The 26,451-nt window shown below is 39.9% G+C and overlaps 1 protein-coding gene across 1 annotated transcript; it reads left to right on the top strand.

Moving 5' to 3' along the window:
• Nucleotides 1-369: 369 nt before the first annotated feature.
• Nucleotides 370-25,587, top strand: LOC118428194 (multidrug resistance-associated protein 4-like). The gene is made up of 26 exons (XM_035838199.1): nucleotides 370-558; nucleotides 2,432-2,542; nucleotides 2,857-2,980; nucleotides 3,435-3,650; nucleotides 4,738-4,827; nucleotides 5,160-5,323; nucleotides 7,546-7,671; nucleotides 11,935-12,184; nucleotides 12,649-12,777; nucleotides 12,896-12,985; nucleotides 13,544-13,735; nucleotides 14,071-14,165; nucleotides 14,573-14,659; nucleotides 14,946-15,042; nucleotides 15,381-15,566; nucleotides 16,344-16,519; nucleotides 16,899-17,236; nucleotides 17,397-17,476; nucleotides 17,974-18,124; nucleotides 18,924-19,154; nucleotides 19,486-19,586; nucleotides 20,817-21,008; nucleotides 21,260-21,505; nucleotides 21,861-22,033; nucleotides 22,301-22,406; nucleotides 23,510-25,587. Exons 1-26 carry the CDS (start codon nucleotides 485-487, stop codon nucleotides 23,726-23,728), a joined length of 4,044 nt encoding a protein of 1,347 aa, XP_035694092.1. The 5' UTR covers nucleotides 370-484; the 3' UTR covers nucleotides 23,729-25,587.
• Nucleotides 25,588-26,451: the final 864 nt, after the last annotated feature.

Here is a 26,451-nt window from a genome sequence, read left to right as displayed (position 1 = left end):
ACTGGAGTTGGTTGTTGAATAAAACTGGGGTTGGTTGGCTGGTTGGTTAACCGGTTGGCATGAAAATTACCATAGGCATCTGCTTGTATGTAATGTATTACTGTTACTGTTAATCATTACACATGTACTTTGTTTACCAACGATCAGTGGGAACGTTGAAAATGACACAAATTGTGTTTAAAACAAGTCGCAAATGTTAACTTCAAGTGAGTGTTTTTAATTCAGCATATTTGCCGTTTTGACGCAAAATTCCTAAAATATCTATCCTTAATGCAATCAAATTGACGCGAGGTTTTGTAGCTAACTCATCGTATGTGACGTCACATATATCCTTCCACGCCTCCTCGTTCTGTGGATCACTCACGTGATATCACCTGCTAATGGAAACACAAACTGTAACTAAACAAATAAACCCTCCCTCCGAAGTAAAACAGTTGAGGTGAAAAGTTTACTGGGACGCCACAAGACGCTCGGACTCATCACGATGGACAAGAAGTTCACGAAGCCCAAACCAAATCCCTTGGAGAAGGCTGGTCCGCTCTCCAAGCTCTTCTTCTGGTACGTATGTCATCATCATGTCAATATCCAGCTTTATCTTACTAAAGACATGTTTTCATCCATGTAATCCATAAGTTTTTATAGCATGAACGCCAGTAACATTACCAACGTTTGCCGTGGCATCCTGTCAGATGCTCTTACAGTAGATGAAATTAAAAGTTTATCGTCACACATCAAAAATACAACACTTACAAGGTAACATGTTGTAGATATCGACAACACCTAGGTGTATGGACGCGGCGATTTGTTATACAAATGTAGGTCTTTTGAGTAATGAACAGACATAGCAGTACAGTAGTCATAATAGATTTGGTCTATAATATTTTCTTGGAAATCTGACAACAGACGTCCGGCATAGTGGATAAATTTCAAGCTCCAATGACATATAACCCAGCGACGACATGTACGTGTACGTAGGGCTATCCTGCACTATCCAAGCGCCGTAGTTATGAGATGATATAAGACGGACAAAGGTCAAACAAACATTACGGTATAATTCAGTGTGGTGGTGTTTTGTTGATGATCATAGTATGCGCGCGCTGTCTCTCTCCTCTTAGCAGCAGACATAAACTCTAACTAAATTGAATTACATGTGAAGGGACTTATGTTTTCTAATTGTTAGTGGAACCAGCAGAGTATGTATTGACCCACAAAGGTTTTGTTTCATTGTGAACTGTGGACCCCAAAACATCTCTGATCAGATTGTGTATATATAGGTCACCGTGGCCGTTTGATGCACTCACTGCGTATTGGGGCCAGCAAATTCGACTTGTTTTATGCAGGAGCACAATGTCCGAATGTGTCTTCTTCTTTATGTGATACTTAAAACATCAAACCTAGATCCACAGGTTAAGCTTTTAAGTAGACGGTTCTGTTTCTATGAAAATGTACCGTCTGGGTGATGCGTTGTGTATGTCGATGTTTGTGATGACCAAACAATAATGGGACCATATAAAACTCATAGATTCTTTTTTTGGGTGGGGGTTCGCTAATCGGGGTCGGGGATGCGACAGTTAGTGCCAACACAGGACCCTAAAGTAATTGGCTCACGCCCTGTAAAAATTATCTGTCTTTTTGATGAATACTTATGTTTTGCTAAATATGAAGCACTACAAGTATTTGTTTTTCTTATACTACCAGAAAGATATGTAACATTAGCACTAGTATCAAATGCATGCTGACAAAGTTTCAGTTCTTCGTTGATGGTTACGCGGTTGTCATAAGAAAGAAATATTCCGTGTTTTTGGAAGATGTATGTTCCAATGTTAACATTATTTGTACCAGATATCATAGCAAGAAGCAGTCTTTAGACTCAACTTCATGTCAAAATATATACGATACCACAGGCCTTATACTATTAAAAAATCACAAGCCAGGAGAATTTGCAATCTCAGAGGGTACCGATATGTCCTCCAGTCCATGGGCTAATCGGGTGTCTGGATTTGTGCGATTGGAACTTTGGACGTACATTATCTGACTGTCCCTTACGCTGGGACGCATCACCAGGACAGGAGGGGTAGTGTAAACATGGCGTGGTATATAAAGATTGTTTTCCGTCCTTGCATGATGACGGCAACAAAAACCTTTTTCAGATATCACAGCCCTTTATGTCTTAAGCTCATGACTGTGAGAACATGATTAAAGTACCACTTCGTCGCTATAATTTTGTTTGCCAGTTCGAAGTATTAGTGCAAACCCTCTATTTCTGGAAGACATTCCTTTTCCCACTGCCTCTTGAAAATATTTGATAAGGTTGATTCGAATGCATCACCAGTCCCACAGCCCAACTCCCCTTTTTCCTGAATTTCTCTATCATCGCCCCCTGCCGATTGCAGCTCTAACTGTCCATAACAATATATATGTACTGTCACAGGTGGCTGAATCCACTCTTCAAGACAGGCTACAAGCGAACACTACAGGAAGATGACATGTACAATATCATGTACGAGGACAGCTCGCAGAAACAAGCAGATGATCTTGAAAGGTAGGACTTCAGAAAATGCTGCTCATATTATTAGACCCTGTATGTTGATTTATTCATACGTATAGATATCCATATATGTATGTTTAGTTGTACTGTAAGTAGCTGTTACACATGTAGACCTTACGAAAGTCGCTGTACTTTTGTCGTGTCAATATTATTTCTATGCTGCGTTCGTAAAATAAACTTCTGGTTAACTTTTCTGGGTATAAAGCACATCTTGGTTACTCAATTTGATTGTGTCACGCAATGAAGTGTTTTCACTTCATTGTGGAATTTTTATTTATCATTTTTATATATCTGACAAACTGATATAGAGAGTGGAAGAAGGAACTGGACAATGCTAAAGAATCTCCCAATCGCCCGCCCAGCCTGAAACGGGCCCTATTCAGGTTGTTTGGTGCCAGGTATCTTCTGTTGGGATTGTGCGCACTGTTCGTGGTAAGTACATGCACTAGTGAAGATGGCTACGAAAAACGAAGAAGGCTACGAAAAAATAATGACGGCCTTCCATAATCAATGAGACAGGCTAAAACGAGAAGATTTAGAACAGCTCCAAATATGCCACAGAGGTATGAGGTCTCCAAACTCTTACTTTTTTTCAATAATGAAAGTTTAATTTGCAACTCAATGCTCCATAGCAAATGACAACTCAGTAGGTATAGATCTAGATGTAAGAGACACTGAGATTATAATAACAGATAATAGACTTCATATTTGCAGATCTTACGTGATGTACTATTATGCTCCTAAAGATTAAGTAGATACGGAGGGCAGTGGCAATTTTCATTTATACAGAACGGGTTTTATAGACCGAACTTGTGTCATCTATCGTCTTCATTTCGCACCAGAAGAATAAGACATAAGCGTAACAGTATACACCATTTCTTTATAGGAATCTGTAAAGATAGTCCAGCCCATTGTCCTAACCTGGCTGCTTGGCTACTTCGCCCCTGAGAGTACCGTGACCACGACACAAGCCTACATGTACGCCCTGATCATCAGTGTCTGTGCATTCACCGTGTCCCTATGCCAGCATCCCTACATGTACCTCCAGCAGGCAATAGGGTGGAAGATGAGGGTAGCATGCTGTGGGCTTGTATATAGAAAGGTAATGGAAGTAGGGGTGGGTACGCTGTACCAGCCCAGCCCTAAATGGAAGAGTTGTTTTTTATTCACTTTGACAGACATGAAAGACGTAGTTGTGACGTACTCAAATTATCTACTCATATTAACGCCACCACTATACATGTATATACAAAAACATAAACATAACCAGACTAAGCAAAATGCAAAATGAAGCAAGATGTAAACAATACTGATCACAAAAGGAAATTGAATAATGTGTATAACAAATTTTGGTATTCGCGCACGTCCGATCCCCTATCCCAGTGACGAAAGGTCGACTTTTACACAGAGAACTAAAAACCTTGGAAGAATAAATCAGGATGTAAAGGCTAAAGCATTTATACTGACTTCTGTCCTGTCCTTGGTGCTGAACCAATGGCTTATGACATGAAATGTCCATTTCTGAATGTTGAAATTTTGGGTTATAGCTAGGATTTTGGAAGACATAGCTAGGACTTTGGAAAGAGTTGTTTGTACGTATGTACGATCATGTATTCCTACTATACATCTGCAGGCATGTACAATCTTTTTAATCAGTTTAGTTGGAGTCTAAATCCGAGGCTGTAAACCATCTAGTCAAGCAACAACCTCTTCCAAGATCTGTGTATGTGAAAAGGGATTCCCTTCCAGGCCTCCACCTATACGAAAACCGAGTTTCAGTTCTTTCAACCTTAAAAGAAATTGTTTCGGGAAAAAAGATTTTCCGGTGAAAAAAATGATGCACAAATTTGGGCATTTTCGCGTGAAATCGAAGCCACCACTTGTAGTTTTGATACTGTTAACTGTCACCAAAAGCACGCCGCTTCCGACGCTTTCCAGCGATGTTTGTAACTATTCATTGTCACTTCGCAACAGATTACTTACTAGTATTAGAAACGGCGTCAGCGCAAATGCAAATTTAGCATCAGTAATATTGTCGTTTGTTCCAAACGTTCCAGTTGAACTGTATGTAGTTGAGTAAGGTTGAAGAACCTTAATCAACTACAGTTCAATTAAAAAGGTTTGGAACAAAGGTACTTTGTGACCTCGTGTATAACGTTATCTGCCATTCCTTTTCTTTCCCCAAACAGGCACTGAAGCTAAACCATGCCGCCTTAGGGAAGAGCAACACTGGACAGATAGTGAACCTCATGTCAAATGACGTCTCCAAGTTTGACTTAGTACGTGTTTCTTTCTTGATTATCAACATCGTCTAAACTAGCTATACGATACATTTAGAGTTTATAAAATAGACACATTCAGGACCTGATTTTGTGGATGTTGTGTAAGACATAATACTTGTTTTAGGCCACGTTGTATTGGGTGTATGGATTACATTAGCCCTCGCATCAACTTTCGACAAAAAAAACTTTCAATCAACTACAAAGTGGCTGAAAAATGAGCTTTAATTCTAAATGAGGTTAGATCCCAATGGTGTGCAATTTAAATCACTTCAAAGAAGAGCACAAGTCACTGCTTTACGATTACATTCAAGTGGCTTCCCATTATTTAGGTATTCCAGTTCTCCAACTACGTGTGGATCGCACCTTTGGCGATTATAGTAGTGACAACACTGCTGTACAGAGACTTGGGACCTCCTAGTCTTGCTGGATTTGGTTATATCATTTTCCACCTCGCCATATCAGGACGCATTGGGAGACTGTTTGCTACATTCAGGTAAAGATATCGAAACCCATTCCTCAGCCGCCACGCCATGCCGAGAGTTCTATGCAGTTTTCTTTTCCTTCCGCGATAGAAAGTAGTCCGTTCCATGACTCCGGGTGTCAACAACCCTCACAAGAAAGCTTGTCGCTGGGGTATACAGCTGCGTTTCTTCTTACTTTCTTGTCATTCACAATATTTTAGCCTCCTTTTTAGCTCATATAGATTTTTGAACCGATTGTGTACCGTTTTCCTGTCACAAATACGACCCCAAATTAGGTGACTTTCGCGGAAATTTCCCTGTTGTTTTGAACCTGTTGTAGATGTCAAACCAACAGGAAATCTGCTGCCTATGAAAGAGCAAACCTTCTGGTTTCTGAAAGTATAAGATTTATTACAGATTATTTGGACGTAATGCATTTGCCCCGATATTCAGTGAAGTCATGTCATAATTTTGATTCCAGAATAGAACGCACCGGGTTTGACGATTTAGCAATTATTGAACCGGGACAGATCCTCTCTCCGTAAATCTTAAAGTTTATGACCGGAATTTTGTTTACGGTGGTCTCTAGTTTATGAAATCCGAGTTTCAGGTCAATATACCAACCCGAAGTGATCTAAATCTAACTTCAAAATTTCTGACTGACTGCCGTAGCGAACAGCGCGCCGTTTTGAGACAGTTGTACGTTCCATGAACCCCGGGCGTCGGGACTACCTACCAAAAAGTTTGTCGCTCGAGTTTACAACTATGTACAATCAATATTTCATCACGTTTACAATTTTCAAGGTTTCCATTTTACTCCTATGTACTTTTTAAAACCGACTTTTACCTCTGCCCGTTTGATGATATGATCTGAAATCAGTTGATTTTAGCGCAAGTTCCCCGCTGCGTTTTAACTCACAGCAGATTTCAGAACGAAAGGAAATCTAGTGCGTAAAATGCACCGAAGTCTCTTCTTTCAGGTGGTATATGGCATATTATCAATTTCGAGGGCGAAAAAGGCTTAAATTTGAACCGCGCGAGGCTACCTCATCAGAGGCGTCCGAAAAGGAACGCTTCAGCGCTGGCATCAGCGCCCGTTCCACAGAGCGCACGCCGGACCCGCACCATTGTATTTACGTACTAGTTACCGTAATACTAAGACTCCATTTGCTAATTCACTCCGTCTTCACGTGTAGTTTTTCTTTAGGCATCCTTTGAAAACACTGGAGAGATATATTGGTGCCGATACTTGTGTTAAAAGTCGATTGCACTCGAATCAACCAAAACAACGACTTGCAACATTTGGATTTAAAACAGTCGAAAAGGTGACCTCAGTAAACATGGAATTACAAACCTTCCCAGATTTCAAACCAACAAGATTTTCAGAAGAGGTATAGTAGAAGATTCAACAATTCTGGCGCACTAGTCATTGACGAAAGAATCGAAGGCGTAATGCATTTGCCCCGATATTCAAATTCGTCGAAAATTTAGCTCATAATGGCACCACCATTTTGCCAATTTCACTGTGTAACAAATATGATCAGAAAACGAGACATAATAGTTATAAAATCCCACAAAAATGGATCATATCGAGATTACATGATATTCCTCTATGACACATATAACGCAATCTTGGTAGAAAGGCCGGCAATCACGTCTAAAGCAGCTGTAAAACTCGGATGAAATTCCATCCACCTCACGCGCGAGAAGCGGACCGCGGAGAGATTCGAACTGCATAGAAAACCTGTTCGAAAACTGTTCGATTTAGGTCATGGCGTGCCGGCTGTTCCTCATTTTTTTGGTCAATTTATTGAAGATAAGATTTTTGTTGAAGGTTTTCATGTCTGTTATTTAGGATTCTTATAGGTGAATACTATAATGTACTAACTCGCTGAGAGTGTTGACAAAAACAATAAACATTACTATCACAAGCTAATATAACGCACCATTTATAATGTATTAGCCTGGGTACTGAGTGGGTTACCATCCGGAAAGTAGTTCGCAATGGCATTTATTATACACTATATACAGTCGTTTTTCTCGAGATCTCCTGTTCCCGTAGCAGAAGGGAACATAGGAACGAACTACCCGGCTGGTACCCAGGCTAATAATGTAACGTTAATAATTGGCTTCCGCCAGGCAACATTGACCATGATCAATGGATGACGAGCTACCAAAACTCTAAAGATCTTACATGTAACGTTACATGTAATTTGATAGTTGCAAAGTAATAGCTTTTGACTTTTACTTCCAGGGGGCAGATAGCGAAGAAAACAGACGTTCGTATCAGGACCATGAGTGAGATCATCTCTGCCATGAGGGTCATCAAGATGTACACTTGGGAGAAACCATTTAGTGAAATAGTGGCCAACCTTAGGAAGTAAGGTTTTTAGATGTTCTGTTCTATGCAAAAGGAAATTATGTAAGAGTTTAATAGTTCTCACATATCTAATCATACTAGTGTCTTTTCAAAGCATCTTGAGATCGTTTTAAAGCATATTGAGACCTTTCCATAGTGCAAGTATCTTGAGATTTTTTAAAAAATCTCGAGATTAAGTTTAAACATCTCAAGATCAAAGTAAAAAAATCTCCAGATGAAGTCAAAATATCTCCAGATGAAGTCAAAACATCTCAAGAATAACCACAAATTCTCAAAACGTTTGGAATATATCTCAAGATTTTTCGATTTTCAACTAAGCAAACCCGCTGCAACGGATCGCTGGGGTCATTATGATCCGTTGGTGACAGAGAGGTTTTTCACAAAATTTCCGATATGCAAGTTGATGCTGTAAAGGGCTACAAGCATTAGTCCATATATAGTGCTCTACTGTTTCCAATCATGATCTGCTTGCTGCTATACATAAGAACACCAAAATGTGTCTGTAGAGTGTCTTGACATGGTACCATCTGCTTGACATCGTAAGTACATAGGAATTTAAAAGAAAACACTAGAAAGGCCGACATTTGCTTAAGAGCAAATACAGCATATTTCAGCCATACCCCTTCCCACGCAACATTGGACTGTTCCAAATCACCCCTGCGCAAAAATGGAACATCCTCTTAACAGTACATTATCCCCCAAAGTGGACTGGAATTGATTCCAGGTAAAAACAGAGCTTGCTTCTATTTTTCAGAAAATGACAATAATCACACCTTCCATTCAGAAAATTTTCATCATGACTGAAAATTGTTGAATGACTTCATGTAATGTCATTAACAATTTTCAGTACGATAACTAGGTGTAAGTTTTAAAAAGTATAAGCTCCCTGTGATGTGGGTACATTTATTATTGCAGTGAACTTTTTTTTATTCAAGTAGGGCATACGATTTAATAATTATCAAGCAGGTGCAGGTACTGTAGGAGCGTTTGTTTTCTTCAAGCTGTAAAACTGTTAAACTGTTTTACTTTGTATGCAATCAGCCATCGAGCCTATTCTTATTTTAGTTTAACAACTTCCTGCCAGACCCGGAAGATACGATTGAACCTTGTTCGAGGATTTATTTTCGTCTGTCTGGTCAGTCTGTTCATACCCTGGCGCTGAGAGTGTTTTATTGGGCTGAAACCCTGGTAATTTAAAGTTACTTACAATTCAAATGTTCAAAGTTTATGTCAAACAACAACAGCACTAGGAACACATACATTTGCTCTGGAGAAAATACAGCAGTTTTCGCAAGTTCCAGTCCAGTGATAGAAATGTGGCCACTATAGACAGGTGGTCACTATAGAGAAAATGCTGATCTATTGACTAGGAGCCATACGTTACACATGATTTCAGTACGCTGATCATTAATCATATAAACATTGCACAGGTAAGCCAATTGTTTAGATGTACAATTAAGTTCAAATAATTCTGAAGAGAAATATTGATGAGAAAATAATCATTCTCGCCACTGTCTAACTTATAATTACGTATCAAAACTAAACGCAGATTTTCTAACTAACGCACCTTTCGCCGACTTCATCAAAGGACCGCCGGCTATCAATCAAACACGGCTGTTGATTAGACTTAGAGTTTCAAACAGTCATGTGCTGTGTGCCAGTTGACAGCGAACTTCATGCTACGTGATGTTTTACATTGCTTGGACCTTCTTTCCTACAGCGGTGCTTCTACAAAATATTTAGACTGTAACACTGAGTCCCACATGTTTTATAGAATAGAATTTGACGCAGAACAGCGTTTTTTGCTGGGTATTTTTCTTGAAACATGTCCGTGGGAATATCAGCGAGGCGGCGACGTAGGGATATCAGACCGTCAACGAAAGTCGCACGGCGGCTAACGGCGCAGCGAAGATACTAGCGCTATAAATAAGCGCTTCAACTAAGGATGGCAACCCGTACAATATTTTTGTATACTGTTGAGCTAAGTAAAGTTTGTTGTTTATGAGGTTTTAGTTGTCTTTGAAGCTTTGACCCGAAATATTTTAAAGTCAAACTGCTGAAGAGAAGTAAGTGACTGCTACGATTATCGTAGATATGGCCCTAAAAAAAACTGATAAAAGAAGCCTTCTCAATAGTCTAAAATGCAAGAGCTTCCGGGGGGGCTTCGCCCACCTGGGTCCCCCCCACAGTGGCCCTGCCCCTGGACCCCGCCAGGGACATTCGGCGGCCCCCGGACCCCTGTCCGACGCTTTGAAAAAATCCTGGCGAGAAGTCTGTACGGCCTGAGTCTTCAAGTTAACGTATTGTGTGGCCCCGCTTATGAATATTAATTAGCCTTCGCTTTCCTCTTCGCTGATTGGCTGAACCATTAATTGAATTAACTCTTCCTGCCGGCTAGACGCAGGTGCAGATGTCGGCTCTGTGGGGTGAACGTCCGAAAGGTCATGGCATGGAGAACGAAAGAAAACCAATTTCCCCTAAAAAAAGTGCTGTAATTAAGCCTTTTACAGTACTTTATGCCAAAAATTTTACTTGGATCATTTTACCAACTATCTTATGCCTATCTATACCAAAAGTTACTCATACCAGGGTACAGGGGTGCAAAATATACCGTTATAAGACCGTCAACAACAGTCGCACGGAGCTAACAGCGCAGCGAAAATACCATCGCTAGCGTTTCAACTTCGGATAACAAGTTATAAGTACTGTTGAACTCAGTAACGTTAAAGTTTGTTTTTAGTTGCCTTTGACGGTTTGACCTGAAATAGTGTTACGCTAAACTCCTGAAGAGAAGTTAAGTGACTGCTGCGATTATTATAGATATGCCCCTAAGAACTGATACAATATAAAGCCTTCTGAATAGTCTAAAATGCGAGAGCCTTAGGCGGGCTTCGCTCCCCCTGGCGGGAACACTGCTATATACGGGATCATGAGGCCCCGCTTATGAATATTAATTAGCCTTTGGCCTCCTCTTCGCTGATTGGCTAGGTCTTTGATTCAATTAACTCTCCGGCTGACGCGCACAGGTGTGGCTCTGTGCGGGGTCACGGAAGGTCACGTCAGGAGGCCAAAAGAAAACAAATTTCCCCTCAGAAAAGTGCCAAAATTAATCATTTTAAAGTTGTTTATGTTTACTTGAATCTTGTTACCAAGTATCTAATGCCTATCTATACCAAATTTCAGGTCATTTGATTGTAATAACAGGGTACAGGAGCCAAAAGTGTCCTTTTTTGGTCAAAAATTGGCCCAAAATCGCAAAAATAAGCATTTTGTTGCACTGTACACCAAAAGTGTTATTGAATTTATATGAAGGGATTATCAAGGCACATCTGTGTCAAATTTCAGCTCATTCGGTTGCAATACCAAGGTACAGGAGCCAAAAGTGTCCTTTTTTGGTCAAAAATTGGTCCAAAAATCGCAAAAATAAGCATTTTGTTGTACTGTACACCAAAAGTGTTATTGAATTTATATGAGGGCATTATCAAGGCACATCTCTGTCAAATTTGAGCTCATTTGGTTGTAATACCAGGGTACAGGGGCCAAAAGTGTCCTTTTTTGGTCAAAAATTGGTCAAAAAATCGCAAAAATAAGCATTTTGTTGTACTGTACACCAAAAGTGTTATCGAATTTATATGGGGGCATTATCAAGGCACATCTCTGTCAAATTTCAGCTCATTTGGTTGTAATACCAGGGTACAGGGGCCAAAATATACAGTTTTGGTCAAAAATTGACCAAAAAATCTCAATAAAATCATTTTAGAGGCAGATATGAAAAAATGGGAAAAAAATCATCAAGGTATTGGCCCACTCTACCCCTGTGCCGAATTTCAGGTCATTCGGTCCAGGAACGGCGGAGATGAATCACTTTGAAGATTTGACAGGAGAAAGAAAGAAAGAAACATTACAAATACAATATATTTCACCATACTATGTATGGCTGAAATATAATAAATGTTACATTTTTGACTTGTAATGTTACACCCAAAACCACCATTCACATACAAGAGGACGATGTATACATACTCTCAAAGCAGAGGTTAGGCTCCGGCTGTTTTTTAACCGTTTTTTAGTCGTTTTTATTGGGCTTATATTTTGTATTGTTTTTTGGACAACACAAGATACGGTAAAAAAATAGAAAGCCTGATAAAAACGACTAAAAAGATGTTTAAAAAACAGCCGGAGTCTAACCTCTGTTTGGAGAGGAGTAATGTATAAACAGGTAACGTTAACCAGGATCACACTTTGTTTCTCAATGCTCTTTAGGCTGGAGATTGGTATCATTATCAAAGCGTCAATAACACGTGGACTGGTCCTGTCCCTGTCATCAGTGTCGTCGAGAATGCTCGTCTTCTGCACTTTCGTCACGTTTGCCCTGACCGGACACAACATCACTGCTGGGCTGGTCTTCAGAGCTTTAGGCTTGTACAACATCCTGCAGTTGGCCGTGTTCACGTTTCTGCCAATTGCCATTGTTAACCTCTCGGAGTCCTTAGTCTCCTTAGGCAGGATACAGGTACTAATCTGTGATTTTTTTATACAATAATCATTCAAGTAGAAAGATATTACAGGTGTATACAGAGTGATGATGCATTTAAGTTGACAAACTTATACTAGCACCCACAGTCAATACATACAAAAGACGTAATCCATGGCCCACCTATCAAAAACAAGAAACCTGTCACTTATAAGCCTTTCTGTCAGTGCTGCCTTCATCACGCTTGCCATAAGCCATGCACCCAGGTGCTGGTGAGATGATGATGATGATGATGATAATGATGTAATGATGATGATGATGATGATGATGATGATGAGCGAGATGCAGACTTAGTCAATTGTAGGACCCGCAAGGAGTAGCAGAAGTATCTTTAGGGCATGAGGATGCCAGCAGAGTCTTAGGCTGATAAAACCTTGGCAGGTATAACTTTTGGGTTTTGTGATAAAGAATCTCTTCTTCAACATTTTCTGATCCACCATCAGGAGTTTTTGCTGTTGGAGGAAGCAGAGTGTGAGGAGGTCTCAGGGAGAACTGGCAGAATCACTGCAACGTCTCCTAAGGAAGCAGAATGCAGCGTCATGCTTACTGATGTCAATGCTACATGGACAGGGGTAAGGCACCCTAATGTCTCAAATGGGAAGCTTTTATTTACCAAAACAATAACAATGCAATTACTACTACTACAATGTAATATCAAGTGAATATCATCTTGTCATACATGTATTTCAGGACAGTGATCACCCGACACTGAAGGATATCAACCTGCAGCTGAAACCAGGTCAACTACTGGCAGTCATCGGACCTGTGGGGTCAGGAAAGGCAAGGTTCAACTGTTCTGTTGAGCAGATAGTGTTGTTACCTCCATGAAGTTTTCAATAGCTTTGTGTGTGTGTCTGTGTCTGTGAACAAGATAACTGACAAGAATGGCTGGATGTATTGGTTTCATACTTAGATACAAATGATTCGACTTTGGGCACTCTAGCTTGATACTGCAGCTGAAATTCTGGTTTTGGTGTGTTAGATAGCTCTTGCACATGGGAAGAACTGACATGAGTTTGGGTCCCCTAGCAAATAGATTTGGTATTGCAGGAGCATGTCTGTAAAGAAATTCCGAAGAGGAGATCTCAAGGGAGGAATAACGGATTTTCATGATTTTCGGAATGAAGGTAACTTTGACAAAGATGAAAGAGAAATGATGCAAATTAAGAGGTCATTTGCATAATTAATGAGAATATTCTATCATAGCAGTTTTTTTCAATGTATCTCTTGTCCTTATTGGACAAGGACAAATAAAGTGAGGACAGTGTAAAATGGATAATATGTATTGTAAAGTCTGCAAGTCCTAATCAGAGTAAACTGTAATTCTATCTTTTCCAGTCTTCATTGTTAAGTGCAGTACTCAAAGAGCTGCCAGTGATGTCAGGAGAGGTCAAAGTTCATGGCAAGGTTGGCTATGCGTCTCAGCAGCCCTGGGTATTCTCTGGCACCGTGCGACAAAACATCCTTTTTGGACGTCCTTATAAGGAAGACGTCTACAATGAAGTCATCCAAGTATGCGCACTAGAGAAGGTAATGTCAAAATAGCTCAAACAAATTACATAGAGATGCGAATTATAAGATGTCAAAATAACATGCAGGAATTTTGGAGCATGAAAGTGGAAGAGTCTAAAGGCATGATATGCATATCCTTCTTTTTCAGAAAACATAGCGAAAAAAACAGCTACTGCATAAAAAACAACATCAGATCCTGCAGCTGCGGACATGCCAATAACATACAAATGCGGCAAAGGGAACATAGAGATTACAGATGCGAACACTCCTCACATCGTACAAAACAATACTCTGTCGTCGTAGGTTAGCCTCCGTCACAGAGTAACAATAATGCCTTGTTGTACTACTGTTAGGACCTGGAGCTCCTGCCACATGGCGACATGACACTGGTTGGAGACAGAGGGGTGACACTAAGTGGAGGGCAGAAGGCTAGGATCAACCTGGCAAGGTAATGGGAAACAGTGGAAAATTTTGCCATCTGCTGGTCTGCCTTAACACGTTAAACGACCTCAAACAACCTGAAACAGCTCTAACATGCAGTGTACATGGGGCAACAACCTTATGTGGATCTCTGTTTCGATCTTGAAACTGGCCGACTAACTCCAAACTGGTAATTTAACTTAATTAAGACTTGCTGCATTTTTTAAATTCATAAATGCATGTAACAATGTATCCAGAGCACCACACAAGGTCTTTGTCCCATGTACATGTACACTCGCAGCATGTTAGATACGTTTGAGGTCATTTTAGGTGTTTAGGCAGGCCCGTCATCTGCTAGAATATGATAAACTGATCGAAGAATCTTGATTTCGGTACCCTGATAAATAAACAGTTTTCTGCTGCTTATGCTTTCAGAGCGGTGTACCACGATGCAGAAATCTACCTGCTAGACGACCCACTAAGTGCTGTTGATTCAGAAGTTGGGCGGCACCTGTTTAACAGGTTGGTGTTGTGAAGTTTGATTCATGCTTCACCTTGTAGCGCTGTGTCTATTGTACACTTGTTTTTGTTATCTGGATTGTCAGTGCAATTCCAGAAGTACCAATTTGAAATTAAAATGTAAATACTTATACAATTCTGTGTCATACAACACCACAAAACTTTAAGATGAAAAGATAATTGTGTGAGAAATTAAATGTTCATTTGTTTGTTTGTTTTAAGAGTAAATGACTGATTACATACTTATAGTCTTTAGGTACACTTAGTGCTGATTCTTCTTCAAATGTAGATGCATCCAGGGGGTTTTGAGTAACAAGGCTTGTATCCTTGTGACGCACCAACTACAATATCTGAAGGAGGCTGACCAGATAATGGTTCTTCTGGAGGTAAATAAATTCAATCAGTAGATTTGTAGTTAGCTTCATTATGAAAAATTTGTCTCTTTTACTCAACTAACAGAGACCTGATAAGATCATTGAATCAACAAAAAAAGGGCAGATAAAACTGTTAAAGAGTAAGAAACATTGGTTGTGACTCCTTGAGTTTGATACATCCCAAATCACTTGTCTTAATTTGAATTATGGAGTAAATGGTGTAAAATACCGCAGTGACTGTGATACCCATTATAACATCCACTCTGATAGAGTAACGTTTTGTTTGATCCACCCCAACATTAATAAATATCCCGTAGTAGCTCAAATGTGGTCATATTTTCCCCTTACAGGGAGAGCAGGTGGCTACTGGAACATACAGCGAACTGCAGAATTCAGGGATAGACTTCACAAAACTGATGGGGGAAGAGGAAAGCGAAGATGTAGAGAACGGAAGGAGTACAGTCTCTGCTGTTCTTCCTGGGACATTAGCAAACGGTTTAGCTGCAAATTCTGCAAAAGCAGAAGCAGATGAAAAGGTACATTGTACATGACTTATTAGAATTAATGCAACAACATCATTGGGCGTTATAAATCTAGTTGCAAGGTTTTCATACCGGTATGGTTTAAGATAAATGACAGTGACAATTTACTTAATACATGTTCATTCCCATACAGACTGAATGCAGTAGTTACATCAAACATTTCTGTAAAGAATCATTACATCATCAGGGGGAGAGACACTAAGTACATTTGTACTTTAATTGTCAAATACATGTATATATTTTTTTTATTATTATGTCATACCTGGGCCGCGAAAACGTTTGATACAGGTGTTCCTGACCGTGTGATAACTTTCTGTATCACACAGGTTCTAAGTCGTATCACACAGGCTTCCTTCGAGTAAATCAAACTATTTCAAATGGGCCGAATACAGCATGGTTGAAAATTCGAATACCATATCCGGACGTTAGAATTGCTGTTGTTACAATCTTTTGTTCTAGGACACAACATTTTCTCAACTTCTGGTGCATTTCGCATCAAAGTATGTGTTTTCTTAGGTGGGTATGACGTAATAAATAAAATACTTCCGCCCGAGGGCGATCCGACCTGCGGGAGGGCTGGGACCGAGGGTGATGCGGAATACACCGTGTTGTATTCTATATCTATTACATGTACATCTATCATTTACATTCGTCTCTTTCCTCTTACAAGTGTCTCTTTCCTCTTACAAATTCAAAGAGCTTTAGAATCTGTAGTTGTCAGATATAAAATATATCATGTTGCTGACAGAAACCTGGCTTTTCTTCACCTAGGATGCAACTAGCCCTCTGCTGAAGGAAGAAGACCGGATGTCTGGCACTGTTGGGTGGAGAGTGTACAGAGACTACTTCTCAGCTGGTGCTGGTGTGAAGGGACTTCTATTTTGCACGTTGTTGAGGATAGGGTTTGCTGTTTTATACGCCATGTCCGACTGGTGGCTAGCATACTGGTAAGTGTGGTCTACGAATATTGTTCAAGAGGTGGAGGAACTTTCTTAATTTCACAAGAAGCATTTTGATACACATTCTTTTATCCATCTGCATATTTTACCTAAGGCCACTACTAAAGCCAGTTGTTTTCTTAATTATAATTTTTGACTTTGGTCAACTTTTCATATGTAACAATGTCAACAGAGGTACAAAATGTATCATTATATAGTACAATTATTAGTGACTAAAGACGGATGGTACTAAGGATATGTTACCTGAAACAGCTGACCTTTTCCAAAATATAATGGTTGCCTGATAACTGATTAATATCTATTATTATTCTTTGGCATGAATGTTCAACTAAGCTTTGTCAATATTTGTTTGTTTTCGATAACACAGGGCACAGAGGGAAGAGCAGCATCTTGCTGCAAAACACAACTGGGTATTGACTAGTAATGGCTACAATACTACAATGTTCAATGCGTCCTTTGTTGGAGATATGGTGAATGCAACAGCCACACCAACCAACAGCAGTAGGGTCTTCCCTGTGGCCCCTCTGGATACACACTTCTACATCTACATCCTGACTGCCTTTACAGTAGGAACCCTGATCGTGGGAGTGGTGGGGAATCAGTTATTTTTATTGATCACAGTGGTGTCCTCCAAAAACCTTCATAACGCCATGTTCAATGCCATCATCAGGGCTCCGATCAGGTTCTTCGACACAAACCCTGTTGGTGAGTTTCAAATATCTACCTAGCAGACGGAAAAGCATGAGGCCAAATCATTTTGAATTACAAATCTTCTAGCACAAGCATGCCAGCACTATATCCACAATGCAAGTTACGACATGCAATGGCTTTTCTCTGATCAGTCCTTTCATTATTTTATCGCCAGGGCGAGTCTTAAATCGGTTCTCCAAAGACATTGGGCAGCTGGATGAGATGTTACCATTGGTCTTCAGTCAATTTGCAGAGGTTAATATATATTTCAACATTTTTACCACGAATCACATTGTAAACTTGTACTTTGTTCTTACTTAGTCTGCATGCAGCTGTTGCCACTTAGCTAACTTTTCAAACCACTTGAAAGCTGTGGCCTAAATGATTTTCAACGTTAAAGCACAATCTGTGTATGTGAATATGATACTGCCATATCGATGAGGTATTTGCCATATAGGAATACCGCAGGCAACAGAGCGAATTCCTGAGGCTAGATTGCCATTGAATGAACGTCTTCTTAATATTGACAATACATAATGATAATTATCAGCCTGGTATCCAGCCGTATTATAGCTCCTGAGTCTTTTCTGTCCTCTCCACATACAGAAGAGACTTGGGAGCCATAATATGGCTGAATACCAGGCTAGATAATTTACAGTAATGTTGTATAATTATGGCAGAGGCAAGCATCGGTACTCAAGTCATCAGTGAGATTAACACTGAGATTTTCTTCCTTTTTTTTCTTCCCACAGGGAGGTATAGGTTTGTTCATGATAATGACTGTGTGTGTTATTGTCAACCCCTGGGTGTTGATCCCCACCCTGCCTATACTGCTACTGTTCGTGTACATCAGAAAGTATTACCTGAGTACCTCCAGGGACATCAAGCGGCTGGAGGGAACAAGTAGGTTTTTCTACATTCAAATATTCTTGCAAAGGAACTCCTGTTTCATTGTCACCATAACTGTACAAGAGCTCTTAGAGTACTTTCTGTTACCCCATTCTCCCCGTTCAGTGTTATAATTCGGTTATTCAGAGATATTTGGATCAGATGGCAAGAAGTTTGCAATTGTAGGTTACTTTTGTCTAGCAGTCTCTGTTCATGACTAAGGATGATAATAATAATCATGAATAGATTATTTCTATGAGACCTGTTGATACTGTTATATCACTGCTTGGGCCAAATGAATGAAGAAAAAAAAGAGATCTACCTTGGTCATACCCATGTCTATCCTCTACACGTTCATACGTGTGTTCCCAGACTTCTTCCCAATGATATGATTGGGGAATGAGCCACGTTGACATTTTCAAAGCTTAGCCCATAACCTGTGTTCTCCTGTCTGACACTGTCAAAAGAGCGGACCATGTACATGTAGCTCCATTGCCGACCTTTTTGCCAGGTGGCTCTACAACAGACTCCGTTGGTATGGCCACATGTATGAACTTGCCTGTAGTGGGCCAAAACCTACGTGGTTGCCCCAAGAGAAGATGGGTAGACAGTGTCAATGAGAATATCAGAAAGCTGCACAAGTCATGCAAAAAGCCAACCCCCTTGACAGAGATGGATGGAGGGCAGCAATTAGACCGAAACATTTTGACGAAACGTCCAACCCCTGGAAGACAGGGAACAATGGACGCTAAACTGGATAGTGAGTTAGTGAGTGTGGCACTGATATCCTTTATCTAATAATAATTTTCCTCAGCCCGTAGCCCAATGTTCTCCCACCTGTCCGCCACCATACAAGGCCTGTGGACCATCCGAGCCTTCGGAGCTCAGGAGAGCTTCCAGCAGGAGTTTGATGCTCACCAGGACCTGCACTCGGAGGCCTGGTTCCTGTACCTCACCTGTGGTAAATGGATGGCTATCAGAGTGGATGTTTTAGTCGCATTCTTCGTCAGTGCTGTGGCTATCTGTAGCGTCCCTGCCTCTAATGGTGAGTTAACATAACTTGTAGTGTAGGTTTTTATGTAATGTTAGTTCCCTTTGCCAAGAAAGTTAAGTTTTTGGTAGTATTTGGATTTATGTTAGAATGTATGTAAATGCAGTAGTACCAAGAATGAATTGTTAACGTTACACTTTATAATATTAAGATCAAGCCCTGTCAAAGAAATGATGTTCTATATATATGCAAGCTTTGGTTCCAATTTAGCTTCCTGAAAAAGGGTTTTTGCAACATATGTGATTTTTAAACATTGTAGCTTGTTTTACCAGTAAATATGGGAATTGTGCGTGCATATTTAAACATAATGTCGATGTCCCCACAGCTCTAGATGACGGGTTGGTGGGCCTATCTGTAACGTATGCCATCATCCTGACAGGACGGTTCCAGTTCATTGTTCGCCAAAGTGCAGAGCTGGAAAATCTGGTATGAAAAATGTTCAAGACATTGTCATCCATTATAAACTTTTGCACATGGCTGTACAATATCTAATAGTCTCATATTCATGACAATATTGCAGCACATTAGGCTTTGCTTTGCAGGACCAAACTAATAGGATATTGTAAATGCATTTAAATTCGCGGGGATTTAATTTCGCGGTAGGGGGAAAGGGTTTACGGAAAAGGCTGGGCTGTCTACCTGGGCTGTCTACCTGGGCTGTCTACCTGGGCTGGCTATCACGTCAGGCTACTTGGACCTACGAAAGCCCATTGGGACAAAAGCTGTTTTAGCAGTAGGGGCTGTTTGTGCTCAGCGAAGGATCTGTGTGTTATTATGTGAAAGAGCTGTGTGAAGTGGCAGTGTGTGAAGGAGCTGTTTGAATCAGTTTGGGTTTGAATCAGTTGATATGCCACCAATCTTGTGCACTTGGGAAGGGCTCTTAACACGACTTTCCTCCCTTCACTAGGGTAGAGAAAAGAGTACCTAGCTTCGGTAAGGGCCCTCCCTCAGATAGGGCAAAGAACCCACCACACTTACGGAAAAGACTAGGGGTCCTTCCTTCCCAGTGTAAGTGGTTCAAAACCTTAAGTCCTATGGCCGCACCTGGGGTAATTGCTGTCGTATTGAGGTCACCTGAGTTAGCACCAAATGGCAGCAGTTCCAGACCCTTGCACTTTTAGCAACGCTTATTTTAAGCTCCTCACAATTCAATTGTTGATCCTAATGTATGGCGCAGAAGCCTGGACCCTGACAGCTCCTAAAGAACGGCTCCTGGCCGCCTTTGACCAACTAGCCACCAGTCTTAAGACTAATCCAATCAGCCCGATAAGTCGTGTTAATAGCCCTTCCCAAGGGTACAAGATCGGTGGCATATCAACTGATTTGAACCCAGAACCTCTTGGTTATGTAACACACACAATAGCTTCACACATAGCTTCTTCATTGAGCACAAACTGCTACCCCTACTGCTAAAACAGCTCTACTGCTAAAACAGCTTTTGTCCCAATGGGCTTTCGTAGGTTCAAGTAGCCTGACGTGATAGCCAGCCCAGGTAGACAGCCCAGGTAGACAGCCCAGGTAGACAGCCCAGCCTTTTCCGTAAACCCCAGGGGGAAAAGGACTGTTTGTGAAAATTTCTGCATTTACAGTAGTACAAGGAAAAACTCTGCTCATGCAACATACTTATTTCATTCATTCTTTTCTCTCATTCACTAGATGACATCAGCAGAAAGAGTATTAACTTACACGAAACTTGAACCTGAAGCTCCATTGACAACCAGTACAAAACCTCCAAGGGACTGGCCTCAGCATGGGGGCATCAAGTTGGAAGATGCGTCTTTCTCCTACTCTGAAGATGGGCCCGATGTTCTTAAGAATCTCTGTGTTGAGATGCAGCCACAGGAAAAGGTTACTTCCAAGCCCCTTATTTACATTCTCCTACACAGAGGGGACCAAAGTCTTCTCCAAATTCCTCTAAGACTTGTTTAGGAGGAGTTTTGAGACAACTTTGGTCACCTTTGAGTAGGACAATCATCAAGCTTCAAAACAAAATAATTCCATTAAAAGACACTCCATGATGTAGCATTGATGCCAAAGTGGAGTATTTCATGCAGCAAATAATTCTGGATTCTGATATTGTTTCTTTTCCTTACATTCAGATTGGTATAGTAGGTCGGACAGGTGCTGGGAAGAGCTCCCTGATGCAGATGTTGTTCAGGATGGCAGAGCCACAGGGAACTGTCAGGATAGACGGGGTGGACGTGACCAAGATCGGACTCTACGACTTGAGGAAGAAAATCTCTGTCATCCCCCAGGACCCTGTCCTATTCTCTGGTACTCTCAGGAGGAACTTAGATCCCTTCAATGACTTTACGGACCAGCAACTTTGGAGTGCCATAGAGGAGGTAAGAAAGTGCATGACAATTTGTTTCATAATCATCCTTGGCCAAAAACACAATCATGTAACGTTACATGTACAGATACTAGTAAACTCACACCTAACTGCTAACAGTGGCAACCATAATACACATTATTGTTGAAGTCAATGGATAATATTGTTGATTACCCTGCCTCGTATTCTGATAAATTTTAGAGCAGAATGATACAGTTCAGTACTGGTTAATTTGTCAGAACAGCAATACAAAGTAAACAATATATGTAGAGATTAATTTATAACCAGACAGAACAGGAAGAAAGTGGTAGAGAGCATTTCACATCTTTGTTATACAGATTGATTTTTGTCCTTATATTTCTTTGCAGGTCCAACTAAAGCAAGCTGTGAATGACCTACAAGGAAAGCTGGAATCTGAGATGGCCGAATCTGGGACTAACTTCAGTGTGGGCCAGAGGCAGCTGGTCTGCCTAGCCAGGGCCCTGCTCAGGAAAAACAGGATCCTCATCATCGATGAAGCAACTGCAAATGTAGACCCAAGGTATGGAAATAACGACAATGATTATAAACAAAATGATTTTGTATTTGTACTTGTAAAGTTCTGATGTTGTTGTAAGGGTGAAATTGAATGTTTAGAATGTCTCTGTAAATCAATTAGCAAAGAAATTTGTAAAATGTGCAATGATTTTAATACTGAATACCCAAATATTTCCTACGTCTAAGTCCAAATAAAAATGTTATAATTTATATGTACATATGCCTCATCTTGGGTTTTGTACTGACCTCTTCATTGCCTATGCTAATACAGAACAGACCAGCTTATTCAGGAGACCATTCGAGAGAAGTTCAAGAACTGCACAGTGCTAACGATAGCACACAGACTCAACACTGTCATTGACTCGGATAGGATCTTGGTGAGCGTTTTTTTATGGTGAACATTCATTAATATGTTAGAATTATTGAACTGATAAAATTGTATGAAGACAAATATTAAATACAATAGAAATGTTAGCCTGGTATGAAAACCTATTAATAGCTTCCAAATCTATTCTGTCCTGTCCCAATCGGCGAAAAAGAGTTGAAAACATTAATCATTTCAAATCAACCTGGGCCAGACCTATTCGCAGAGAGGACAGACGAGACTTAGGAACTATATGATAATTGTTATTGTCATTGGGTGGGCCGCCTACATATATACTCTCTCTTCGAAGTCTTGGGCTGAATTGTGAGGAGCCTACAACAGGTGGAGCTAATCTCAAGGGTCTAACTCAGGTGACCTTAATACGACTGTCGCAAGGGTCTGCAGTGGCTGCCATTCGGCGCTAACTCAAGTGATCTCAATACGACAGCCCCATGTGTGGCCAAAAGGATTGTAGGTTTTACGAGGGGCATTCAATAAGTAATGCCCCTGACCCACTGCCAGTTGTCTGATCTAGATGAAATTTTGCATGTGTAATGAGTCATATCTCTATTGGTTATGTTACAAAAAACAGCTCTGAACTAATTGTGGTTACTGATTTACTGGTGTTTGAACTGAGTCAGGTGTGAAATGGACCAGGTGTGAAATTGAGCAAGTTGAGTGTCGCGCAGTGATCCGGTTTTTGTATTTGAAAGGACGCACACCAAAAGGGACTTTTGATGAAATGAAAAAAACTTATGGTGATGATGCCCCATCATATGACCTTGTAAAATGCTGGCATCCTGAATTCAAACAAGGCCGGAAGTCTGTGGAAACAGCTCCCAGACCTGGTCGTCCCTCTTCTGCCATTGATCAGGCATCTGTTGGAGGACCAACCTGGGATGTCCTACAAGAACGGTGTCCAGAGCTACATCAAATGATGGGAGAAATGCAAAACTCTGGGTGGTTCCTATGAAGAGAAAGACTAATAACTGTGCCAAGTTTCATTAATCTCCTGCTATGGAAAATGGGTCAGGGACATTACTTATTGAATGCCCCTCGTAAACCAGGGTATAGAGATGCCAACCTTGCCCTGGCTGACAGATATTTCTGTTGCAGGTACTACAGGAGGGCAGGGTACAGGAGATGGGAGAAGCACACGCTCTACTACAGGACAGAGACGGTGTGTTCACAGCTATGGTGGACCAGTCTGGGAAGGCGTTAGCAGCAGAGCTTAGGGAAGCAGCAAGACAGTGTTACATTGAGAAGCATGGCACAGACCAACTGTCACTGTACAAATATATCTCTAGTATCGTAGGGCGGGAGACAAGGGTGTAGACTTATAATTGGACTGAAATGTAATTATCTGATATACAAAATGTACTAATTGATACTTTATAAAGTGCATTCACCTCACCTCATTACTTATCACTATAAGAGATGTGACAATTGAACAAAGACCTATCAGTCTTCCAATGTGATTAGATGTTTAATTCTTATTTGAGTAACATTTTTTCTTTGACTATTACCATTACACCGGATATTTTGTATTCAAGTTTGTTTTAAATTTTGTATAAGGCTATGGTTTATATAATTTTCTAGCATCTTTTCATTTTGCTTCAAGTACACAGAAGTGTTCATAGTACTGGTAATTTGTTTCATTGGCAACCAAAAATGATATTCCAACATGAATAACTTCATGCATTGTATTTAGAGACATGTTCCTAATCATTAAAGGTAATTTAGTATTTAAAAACTATTCAGAGTAAGAAAAAATGCAACAAGACTGAAGCTATAGTGGGGATACCTTTATTCCCATGATCACCATATACCCAAGGACCTTTTCTGTCTTCTACCTGTAAAATTATGGTACCTTTTGTGCCCCTCAGACTGAAATACTGCACTGAAATTTGTTATTCCTGTACTGTATACATACAGGAGCAACTTGTCAATGTACTAAAAATCCTAGTACCTTTGCGGCATCAGATATAATTCACATGGAGTAGTATTATTGGTAAGAAATTTGTATATCATGTAGTAGTAAAAGTGCAACAAAACCTTGGTATAAACTGAAAAATCAAAAGCTCAGAAGAATGTACAACTGGAACGAAGCAAAAAAGCAACACAATATGTTTCTCTCTTTCACTCTACAGAATTCTGACTGTGGCTAATATTGTCCTGACATATTGGAATAAACAATTTGAGTAATATGATGCTTTCACCGCATTTGCGTCATATTACTACGAACATTTTGGATGAAACGTTTACCTAACAGAATGGTGCATTCACTTAAACAGAAGCAAAGCAATATCAGACCAATTCACACCAAGTTGCAAAAAAACGCATCAAAATATATCAAAGCTTAAACTTAACGTCCTGGTAAACTTGAAATGCTCAGTAACACAAAAGTTATAATCTAAAGTGAAAATATCTAAAAAAAAAAACTAAATATGGGTACAATAAGGTATCATGTGGAACACCGACAAAAAAAAGTGGTCACAAAGTCCTCACAATAATACAAATAGATGATTTTGAAACTATACATATATTTACAATTAAAAATTGGCTTAATTTCTTTGGTGAAAAAGACAAGTACATAAGGATATAACCCAATCATATTTTTTGAGCCAATCAAAGAAATCAAAGCCACCAAAGTATATACAATAAGCAGTTATACAAATAAGACTTGATTTAACTAATCTTTAGATGCTACATATCAATAGGGCTAAAGTGCAGTACCAGAAATCGATGTTCTCTGATACCTTATGTCCTTATACGACAATTTGACACATTTAGTTGCATTCCTTTCCCCTTGAAAATCCTATGATACACAATTGTAGTTTATCTAGGTTTAACATGTGTGTAAATATACACAAAAGCAAAAGGTGAAAATTACAGCCTAATTAAGGTTATTCCAACAAATCTTTCAAAACAATAAGTGCAACAACACATCTGTATTTGCATAATCATCCACCATTTTCATCATCATCATCTTGTTTGCCATGTCAATAAGAACCATTTTCCCTCCAAAGTTTTTCTTTAATATTCTGGTGTTGATGACATTCAGATGTGTGAGGTTTTTATCCAATACATGTATATATAAATTTCTGTACACACCAAAGCCTACACTGCAACAAAATTTGAAAGAAAACAAGTTTGTGATCATTTCATGATATGACTACTGAATAAGAAAAAAACAACAAATCTGTAACAGTACAGCCTCAGCAATTGCTAACGACCACCTCCTGTTTTTCAATATCAAAAATATTCACTGTTGGCTGCTTGTGAGCAAATGTCCCTTACAGTCAGGTACATGTACATGTATGTTACACCATCAATGTCCTTCCATTGCTAGCAGCACCAAATATCTTATAATAAAAGACTAACTTTTCACATATACCTTTAGGCACTAAGCATACCTAAGTTCTCTATGAGTACCCTTACCAGTCTAGGGGAGCCTCATTTAAACAACAGTCTTGTATACATGTATTAGATAGATTTGTAGAATTTAACTCAAAATTGCCAATATTTAATGCTATATAAAAAGAAATTGCCTGAAGTAAAGTTGCTGTTTTATCTAGTTTAAATGCTAATACACATAGTTACAATCTTACATCTGAAAGATTCTATGCTATCATAGCTCAATTTGTAAACGTGCTAAACTCCTTGCACAAAAATTGTTACTATCATGTGTGTAACCCTGTTACTCCTCTGCATCCATGTTCATCATTGCCTGGTTAGAGGTCACCATAAACAGTATGTACACTGCCTGTGATACTGCCTTAACTTTGTTCCCATGTCTTTGGAACATGACATAATTGTAATTGTAAAATAAAATGCTGGACAGAGTAAGGAGTCAAAGAGGTGTCACAAATCTTGTTGTTACATCTAGCTCTGTTGAGAATTATCAAAATTATGTGTAGAATGGATATAACCTTGGATATGAATTTGGGACAGTCTTTGGAACAAAAAACATGCCAGCATGCAAAAACAGTATCCAGAGAACACTGTTACTATTAACAGCACAGTCTTGATTTCTGTCACAGTCTATTTTGTTGTGG

This window comes from Branchiostoma floridae, chromosome 12, assembly GCF_000003815.2.
Source record: "Branchiostoma floridae strain S238N-H82 chromosome 12, Bfl_VNyyK, whole genome shotgun sequence".
In the NCBI taxonomy this organism is placed as follows: domain Eukaryota; kingdom Metazoa; phylum Chordata; class Leptocardii; order Amphioxiformes; family Branchiostomatidae; genus Branchiostoma; species Branchiostoma floridae.
Note: the sequence above shows the minus strand (reverse complement) of the source record. Positions and strands in the feature narration are given on the sequence as shown.